Source organism: Jaculus jaculus, chromosome 1 (assembly GCF_020740685.1).
Source record: "Jaculus jaculus isolate mJacJac1 chromosome 1, mJacJac1.mat.Y.cur, whole genome shotgun sequence".
NCBI classification, from domain to species: Eukaryota; Metazoa; Chordata; class Mammalia; order Rodentia; family Dipodidae; genus Jaculus; species Jaculus jaculus.
Genome location: NC_059102.1, coordinates 170,352,988 through 170,363,163, shown reverse-complemented (window position 1 = coordinate 170,363,163; position 10,176 = coordinate 170,352,988). Strand labels below are relative to the sequence as shown.

Sequence of the window (10,176 nt, the reverse complement as noted above, 5' to 3'; positions counted from 1 at the left end):
AAGAAACTGCTAGAAAATCAACAACGACAGAGGGAGGGAAAAGACTGAACCAATGACAACAGAATATAACTTGACTAAAGTAAAGAAAATGAATGGACAGTGCTAATAATTTTAAAACATTTTCAGAAAAAGTACATAATATTTATAAACCCATAAAATATTTTACCTACATTTCCTTGTATTGTGTCAATTTATCCTTTTGAAGATTAAAATATAAACATGTTAGCTGTATGAAGGGATTTAGTCAAAAGAAATATTAATCCATTAAAAATGCCAGGATTACCAATCTCTATAAAACATATAAAGAGAACACAAACTTTCATTTAATAATATATCACATTGCTTTTCACATACAGAACTCATAGAGTGGTAATGAAAAAAATAAAAATACATTGTGAAAAATTTTAATTCCAAATATCTAAGGTAAAATTGACTCATAAGCAATAAACACTATTGTATTTTCAGCATTCTCCAGTAAAGCAGAATGTATGTCTTTATTTATTTATTTATAATCATTCAATGGTGGATTTTTGCAAAATCCCTTGATGTTCAATCTGTAGCTTGGAGAACAAATGAAAGCAGGTGGTTAATTTAGAAGGAGCTCAGAGGCTTGAGAAAGGAGAGAGGAGAGTGGCTTGTGGAGCTCCTGAAGGCCAAAGGCTCAAGAGTAAAGCCTGACCAGTTGCTCTTATGTTCAAGAGTGAGAGGGGCAAGGAAGGAAGATTGAAGGGAGGAGGAGAGAGAGAGAGGACGAAAAGAGGAGGCAAAGGAAAAAGAGAAGGCAAAGGAAAAAGAGAAGAGACCTACAGAGACAGAAGAATTTGCCTTTGCTGATTTCTGCTCTATCCAGGTAAGACCTTGAGAAACGAGAGAATGGCTACCTACATCAATAAGGGACAATTTCATTAAGACTGTTTGTTCAAACATTAGCCATCTGGGTAAATATTAATTTAGTCCAATTAACCCAAAATTAGACTCTACAGTTTCCACATTACATTTAACTCTAGTGAATTTACCACATGAATGTGTTTCCACCATCACAGGATTCCTGTGCAGATTTCTCCTGTTCATGGGCTTCATTACAAACATTTTTACAGACACTGTATTGGAATATAGTAAAAAAAAAAAAAAATGCCAACAAGAGTGAATTCACCAATATTCAGTTTGAGATTGTTAAGTTTTTTTAATTTTTTTGTTTATTTTTATTTATTTATTTGACAGCGACAGAGAGAGAGAGAGAGAGAGAGAGAGAGAGAGAGAGAGAGAGAGAGAAAATAGGTGTGCTAGGGCCTCCAGCCACCGCAAACGAACTCCAGACATGTGCACCCCCTTGTGCATCTGGCTAATGTGGGTCCTGGGCAATCAAGCCCAGAACAGGGGTCCTTAGGCTTCACAGGCAAGCACTTAACTGCTAAGCCATCTCTCCAGCCCCAAGAGATTGTTAAAGTTTTTATTAGCACGTATTTTAATTATACATAATAATATTTTGCCATCACATTGTCATCCATTTATGTAATATATATCAACCATATTCAGCCACCATTACCTTCTTTTGCCATCCACGCCCACTGATCATGCTCTCTTTCTAACTGGTCCCATTCGACTTTCATCTGTCTGAAATTTTTTATAACCAGACTCTCAGATATCTTAGATATTATCATTCAGGTATGCCTTGCTAGACATAAAATTTCTTGTTTTCTAAAAAACAATATTTTTTCAGAAACAAACTAAATGTGAATTTAAATATAACTAAGTAACTCAAGAAGATCCAAGAGGAATGAATCCAAGTATTATGCATCCCCAAAATGTGAAATCAAAATCACAAATACTATTTTGCCTCCAAAACAATCTTTGTGAATGCACTCTTAACATCCTTGTTTCTTAGACTGTAGACCAGAGGGTTTAGCATGGGAATTATCATAGTGTAGAACACAGATGCTATTTTGTCTGTGTCCATGGAGTGACTGGAGCTGGGCTGTACATACATAAAGATACTGGTCCCATAGAAAATAGAGACTGCAGTGAAATGGGACACACAAGTTGATATTGCCTTGTGATGTCCTAAAGCTGAATGCATTTTTAGGATGGTGGCAAAAATGAATATATATGATATCCATATGACTATGAAGGCAAAAAATATATGGAAGCTCACTATATATACAAGTGCCAGTTCACTAACATGTCTATCAGAGCATGAGAGGATCATGACTGCTGGAATATCACAGAAAAAGTGATGGACCACATTGGACTTACAGAACACAAGACTGAATGTGTCCCCAAGGTGGATGGAGGCATTCAGGAAACCAATGACATAAGAGCCCATGATCAGCCACGTGCACACACTTGTTGTCATGGTGGCGGCATAATGGAGGGGCTTACACACCGCTGCACAGCCATCATAAGCCATGGAGGCCAATAGGTAATTTTCCACAGTAATAAACGCTGCAAAAATGAACATCTGAGCAGCACAGTCATTGTAGGAAATGACTTTGTCTCCTATTAGGAGTCCAGTTATGACCTTTGGTGTAACAGCTGAAGAGTAGCAAAAGTCCACCAGCAACAGGTTGCCCAGGAAGAAGTACATGGGAGTGTGGAGCCGGGAGTCCAAGAGAATCAGCAGGATCATCCCCAGGTTCCCAACCGCAGTGATGACATAGATGAGGAGGAAGGTTATAAAGAGGGGAATCTGCAAGCTTGGGTCATTGGTCAGTCCCAGCAGGATAAATTGTGTCACTTCTGTGCTGTTCTCCATCATGTTACTGGAGAATCTCTGTAGCAATAAGAAAAAGTCCATAATAGCACACACACACACACTAAATTACATAGGAAAATAAAAGGACAGCATATATTCTGTCATTGTAATTAGAATTACCTCAAATTTTTCTTTAATAAACTATATTCTTAAAAACCAAACAAAATGCACTGATTGCATGCAGGATTATACATTGTCAAACCTAAAGAATCTTACTATATACTGTGTATAGATTTCAAAAAATTTATACAATTGTAAACTGACAGATAATTTTGCAATTTTATCAAATGATGTGTGAGTGATCCTTGTTGCCAGTTCCTTTCTCCTTATTAGAGTAAAATCTGACACTTTATATTGCTCATCTGTTAATAACCACTGTATATACTTTAGTTGTGAATTCACTGTCTTTTCACCATGGATGTTGGTGGTCATATACCTTTGAATTATGAAGGACGAGATGTATATTGACACATTCACACTTGCAGAAGCCTTCATTGGCAAGCTTGACTTTGTACCTAGGCCAAACTTAAACTTTTGCTAAGTAGGTACTAGATCTAATGATCTAAAGTAGATTTAAGTCAAATTTATTTTAACTCAGTTTATAATTACTTACCGTGTCCTTTGGTCCAAATGCAGTGTTTAGTGTCTGTTTGAAGTCAACTGAGTAATAAATTAGGTGTCTTTTTTGTCTTGTTCACACAACTTTTGTGTCTCAGTGGAGATAAAACAAGCAAACAAAACTCAATAAGAATTATGAAATTTATAAACTCTGAGTTAAATTGTAATTTTTCCTTCATTCTTTCATGCTTATTATTGCCTATAAATTCATGCCTACTGACAATTATGTGGCTAAATCATGAACTTTTTATGAGACTGAAAATGAATTTAAGTACTGAGTCTTATCACATCTCTAGGCATGTTGATATAGGGCAATAACTCTGCAAGTTCAATATGCAGAGGAATTTCTGGGTGAAGATATATCCTCAGCTATTTCCAACATAGTGTCTAAGTTCTGAAACGAGATGCATATCATACCTCAATATCACCTAAGTGTCACAGGTTCCAACCTAAGTCCCATGAACATGCATGGGCAATAGGAAGGGTCATGAGACCCACTTCCAGTTATCATTATTAGAAATAGTAAGGCAGTGCATAAAAAGAAAATTAACTTTGGAAGGTTTGCCACAGATGACACATAGTATCATATTAGTGTTAGGAAGAGACATTAAACTGCATTATGTTCATCAAGGTCACTTCTGACATGCCGGGTCCAACTCTGGTGAGTGTGAAGTGTTGAAGCTCTCCTCACCAACTTGCCTTTCCTCCTAAATTGCAACCACTGAGCATGTCTCTGCCTCCAGAGTTTCTCTGTCTTTTCCTGAAATTCTACCTAAGCCTCTTTTTTTTTTCATTTCTTCCTTGAAATCTGCATTTCATCTAGGCAAAATAGTCCACAATTCTTTAATACTCATTCTTTTTTTAAAATTTTTATTTATTTATTTGAGAGCGATAGACACAGAGAGAAAGACAGAGGGAGAGAGAGAGAATGGGCGCGCCAGGGCTTCCAGCCTCTGCAAACGAACTCCAGACGCGTGCGCCCCCTTGTGCATCTGGCTAACGTGGGACCTGGGGAACCGAGCCTCGAACCGGGGTCCTTAGGTTTCACAGGCAAGCGCTTAACCGCTAAGCCATCTCTCCAGCCCTCATTTTTTTTTTTTTACCACTGTCAGCAAATAGCCAAATCATAGAGCCCATGGCTTGAAAAATCTTGGGATTATGGGGCTATTTTTAGTTCTCTCTCTCTCTTTTTTTTTTTTAGTAGACTCCATGTTGCAAAATATTTTATGGATCTCTTTTAATGATGTAAAAATATATAAAATTTATTTATTTATTTTGGAATTATGGCCTTGGGATGTATACTTACTTAAATCTTTCTCAATTCCAAAATTGTATCTATGTTCTTTCATTACTATCTTTCTTTAGACCTTTGGAAGCTCAATTAACTAGCAAGTCCCATGAATATATTATGTTGCCCATCTTTACATCCATGATCAGCATATATTATGTTCTGAGACCAATGACAGACATAGATATTATTGTGCGCGCGCGCGCGCGCGCGTGTGTGTGTGTGTGTGTGTGTGTGTGTGCAAGGAAGATGGTATGGTATAATTGTTCTTAATTTAAGGAAACTGAGGCTTTGAGAAGTCATGTGGTTCTTTAAAAGTATACAGGTAGTGTGAGAAAGACTCAAAGCTCAAAAGTTAAATTCAGTTTCCAAGAAGCATGTGAAGGTGTTAAAACAGATAAAATGTACCTCAGAACCTTTTCATTCTTATCGGACTCCTGTCTAGTAACAAAGAACCATTTCAGGATCAGAGGCTGGATAGCACGGAGTCGAGCAAGATGGCGCCTCCCAAGAACGCTCCGAGGGGTGCCCTGGTGATGGCACAGATCCTGAAAGATATGGGAATCACAGAGTATGAGCCAAGGGTTATAAATCAAATGTTGGAATTTGCTTTCCGATATGTCACTACAATTCTGGATGATGCAAAAATTTATTCAAGTCATGCGAAGAAACCTAACGTTGGTGCAGATGATATGAAACTGGCAATCCAGTGTCATGCTGACCAATCATTTACCTATCCTCCTCCAAAAGGTTTTTTTTACTGGATATTGCAAGACAGAAAAATCAAACCCCATTGTCACTGATTAAGCCATATTCAGGACCTAGACTGCCACCTGATAGATATTGCCTAACAGCTCCAAATTACAGGCTGAAGTCCTTAATGAAAAAGAGACCTAACCAAGGAAGACTCGTCCCTCGGCTAAATGTTGGAGCTGTTAGTAGCAGACCTACTACTCCTACTGTAGCACCCCCACAAACAGTATCTCCCCAAATAAAGTTCCAGCTCCAGTGTCAGTGACAAGCCAAAGATTTTCAGTGCAGATCCCATCTTCTCAGTATACATCTGTCAAACCAGTTCCTTCAACATCTTCAGTTCAAAATGTTCTGATGAATCCTTCAATGATTGGACCCAAAAGTATTCTTATTACCACCAACATGGTTTCATCACAGAACACAGTCAATGAGTCAATCCCACTGAAGAGAAAACCTGAAGATGATGATGGCAATGACACTATATAAGGAATAAAGTCCATTCTAAATGCATTTAAAAGGTGTAGTCAGTTTGGAGCCCATATGCTGGACCAGAACATTCTAGGTCATCTTCAGTTTTATCTTAGAAAAATGTAGTTGCAATATTTTTCACCTTAGCTAAAACTGCTAGGTTTCTTTAATATGAGTACAAGTGGTGTTTTTTATTTTAAATTAGGGTTCAAGTATACAAGTACTTATTTATGAATAGTTTCATTCATATACTATTCTACAGTGGTAATTCTATTTTTGGAAGCCATTCTATGGCATGTATCACAAACAGCAAAATTTAGGTTTAAGTTTCTACAGCTTGTTTAATCTGCATTTAAACATGACTTTCTTTCATGAGGTAAAACAGTCACTTTTTTGACCAAACCTGTCAGTTTAGGAAATATTTGTGTTGTTTCTTGGTCTTCTCAAACTTACCACCTTGACACCTTGGATCTCCCATATACTTACTCCCCATTAAATTTAGAAGGCCGTAACTGGAAATTTAAAAAACTATCCCTTATAATACAGTTTAGTGTCACTGAACATTTTAAAAACATTATCTACATGCCTGGTGTTATGTAACTTGACTTGAACCTGAAGGTTTGCATTTGCTGTTTTACTCCATAGCAGAGTAATTGGGTTTACCCCTTGCCTATTGTGCCTGTTGAGCTTACTCTCCTTTTGACGGGTAGTTTGGAGCCAGATACATACAGTTATATAAGTTGGTGGCTCCAACATATTTTCCATTTGTTCATTTAACAGAGATGCTATAGCTTAAAATCTGGACCTAGCCAAAACCACTGAACAGCAAGACTTTTCTTTGCACCACATGCATGTGTGCTTTGTCACTACTGCTGGAACCCTCCTACTGGTTTGATCAGATCATTTTTCTAGCTTGTTGCTGAGGGTGTCACACATGAGATAGGATCAAACATGACAGTTGACTCTAATAGTTCTCCTGTAAAGCCAACAAGGGGGAAAAATGTGTCATGTGACTCCATTTAGGTGTACCCTGCATGGGTTTCCTAGTAAACAACTTCCTGTTTTCCATTTATAAATATAAAACCTATAGTTTTATTGAGAAAGATTGCTAAGCTTTTGAGAATATAAAAAGAACTATTTTGTTTGGTTTGTCTTAAAAGTTTCACATACCCAACATAGGAAAACTTAAGCAGAATTTTCATGTCATTATTTAAAGTTTGTAGCCAAGAATTCTCAAAATTTAATCATAAGTATCTCAAAATTTAATCATAAGTATCATCTTAGGATGATGTTTGACACATAAGAGAAAGTATAGTAACAAGGCAGAATATGTCTCATTACAGCTTCAGGGTTTATGGACATTAGGGAAAGTTGATATAAAAGCTTATAGAGCCGGGCATGGTGGCGCACGCCCTTAATCCCAGCACTCGGGAGGCAGAGGTAGGAGGATCGCCATGAGTTCAAGACCACCCTGAGACTACATAGTGAATTCCAGGTCAGCCTGAGCCAGAGTGAGACCCTGCCTCGAAAAACCAAAAAAAAAAAAAAAAAAAAAAGCTTATAGAAACAGATCTGATCAATATCATAGGAGAAATGTGAGTTATATAGCATGGATGTCATTACTTGAAAGTTCTCAGGGAGGCAGAATATCAGAAGGCCTATGTTCTAGTCCTGGCTTCATTTACCAACTCTGTGACCTTACTTCACCTCTGAGTCTTGTTCTCACTAGTAATAGGAAAATAACAACTATCCTGCCTACCTCACAGGGATGTTGTGAGGGCTTAAGTGGTGTATGTGAAAATTCTTTCAAAGTTGTAAAAGCTATATAATTATTGATATTATTTGTTCCAATATTATTAATAAAAATTTAAGCTTAAAAAAATCATTTCAATAATCTGGGTATGGTATGTGTGTTTAACCTTCAATGAAATGCAAATCTATAGTATTCAGGATAGGATAAAGTTACCACCTAATTAATAAAAACATCATAAGTCTCAAAACTCATTTTATTTGGCTTTTCAAGGCAGGGTCTCACGCTAGCTCAGGCTGACCTGGAATTCACTAGGTAGTCTCAGGGTGGCCTTGAACTCATTGCGATTCTTCTACCTCTGCCTCCCAAGTGCTGGGATTAAAAGCATGCATCACCACACCTGGCTCAAAACTCGTATTTTTGAACAAAGCATAATTTCTACTATGAGTCTATAGTATCCCCATAATGGATACATTTACATTTACACTCCAGTCTCATCTCAGTTTTTTAGAAAAAATTTGAAAATGCCTCTTTTTACTTTTAAATAACTCACAGGAAATATAGGTTTCTCCCTGCTTTTGCATGAATTACACTTCTCACTTAGATGATTGTGGTGAAATATAAAGGTTTAACATTTTGCTAGCAGAAAAACAATGGTTAATCCAGAATAGTAATTTTTGTTTCATAAAATCAACAAACCCATCATGGCTCAGGGAAATTTGCGGAAGGCGGGCATGGAAAGATTGTTAGATCCACATGTGGGGACATTGTGCCTCTTACCCATAGCTGATGGCTTAACCCCACAATGCATGACCCACATTCCCCAAAGAGGAGGGTTTCTGTGGAAGGGGGAGGGCAGGGAGTAGGCTAGTGATGGTATCAATGTGGCTGTATACACACTGTGTACTTAACTAATTTAAAAAAAAAATCAGCTGTATGGTATTTACCAAGTACTATTAGAAGAGTTCTCTCATGTAAGCTAAGTGAAGGAAAGAATATCAGCATGGCTGAAGGGTTTTGCCCTTAGAATAGTCACTTACCTCCTCTTTATTTGCAAAAGAAATACAATAACGTTTCTTGGGTTGGAGAGATAACTCAGTGGTTAAAGGCATTTGCTTCTAAAGCCTTATGACCTGGATTAAATTACCCAGCACCCACATAAAGCCAGATGCACAAAATGGCACATGCAGCTGAAGTTTTCTTGCAGTGGCAGGAAGCTCTGGGGCACCCATTCACATTCATTCTCTCTCTTTCCTTCCTCAAGTAAATAAAAGAGATTACATTTTTTCCTGCCAATTCAAAGATCATGGCTGCAAAGAACAAACAAGAGAGGACTAAAAAACACCTGATGAAGAAAAGGTTGTTATTTGAAAATCAATGAAACCATTTGTTCCATTGATACGTTCCCCTTACCATGGTTGAAGTTCAGTAGCAAATCCTTAGGTCAGAGCAAGGCCAGTATGTACTAACGGTGATTACCATTTGGATGATGAATGATGCCCAATGGGGCAGAACATACAATGTGTTTCTTGTTCTTCTTCTTCTTCAAAAAAAATCTAATAATGATTCACTTTGGGACTAATGAGGCTCATACAAGGAGATATGGAGATAATTGGAGTTGTCCCCCATGGGACTCTTAAACTCCCTCATGCATCTATACTGAGAGAGGTGCAATTAACCTGCCTGTAAGGATCAAGCTATCTAGTATCTTTTTAAAATAAAAATCTGAGGGTTCTCTGGTCTGGGTTCCCTGGCAGTCTGTGTGTTGGTGGGCACTGTGGTGTGGAGTGAGTAGACCAGACCCCTATTTCCTGGCTCCTCCCAATTCCTTGGTCTGGGTTGTTTTAAAATTCGTATTGGTTGAATATTTCTTTGCTATGCCCAATGCTATCTTTTGCAGTATGAACATCTATTCTGTGCCAGTATGAGTTTTGAGGGGGACTTTTTTTTTATATTATGGCTCAGTTAAAATAACCTGGATTGTGGGGATGTTTGAACATCATTAGGATTAATAAAAATAAGGGGATTTTCAAACATCCCAATAATCCAACCAGGGAAAACATCAAACTCTGTAGCTCTCAAACCAACAACTCTAGCCAGTTTCAAGTTCCTAAATCTGATAATCCTAACCAGCAACAAGTCTCTAATTCCACTCCTCCATCTAGGCTACTCACAGTCCTGGAAAACTTCATCTGAGGCCAGCAACTTTCCTTAGCAGCCATCTTGTGGTCCCGGCATCTCCACTGAGTCTCTACTGCAGCCCACAATCCATCCTCTCAGCAACATCAGGTTTCCATGCAGGCATCCAGCAAACCTGCTTCACACTGCCCATGGCCATTTCCAAAACAAGACTGTGTTGGAAACTCAATGAACCTCCCTTTCCTGCATTTCTTATACTCCACAATAGCAGGTAGGGTGCCAGTTTGTTAATCCATGGGGGAATAAAGCAGACAGACCCTGTAGAAAAGGACACTCCTTGAGCACTCAGTCCCCTTCAAAAGAGTTTAAATTTTTCCTGTTACCCTGGTGCAGACCATCTGGCCCAAT

General features: G+C 38.0%; 1 protein-coding gene and 1 pseudogene across 1 annotated transcript; one reads left to right on the top strand and one right to left on the bottom strand.

Annotated features, from left to right (window-relative positions):
- Positions 1–1,828: 1,828 nt before the first annotated feature.
- LOC101594992 (olfactory receptor 5B3-like) lies at positions 1,829–2,755 on the bottom strand. Its single transcript, XM_004667711.2, has one exon. The coding sequence runs from the start codon at positions 2,753–2,755 to the stop codon at positions 1,829–1,831; it is 927 nt and encodes a 308-aa protein (XP_004667768.2).
- A 2,381-nt stretch (positions 2,756–5,136) lies between these two features.
- LOC101594704 lies at positions 5,137–5,897 on the top strand (annotated as a pseudogene).
- Positions 5,898–10,176: the final 4,279 nt, after the last annotated feature.

Bases quoted from the DNA above. Each gene is read 5' to 3' on its own strand.
- LOC101594992 (XM_004667711.2), bottom strand. From the start codon at position 2,755: ATGATGGAGAACAGCACAGAAGTGACACAATTTATCCTGCTGGGACTG.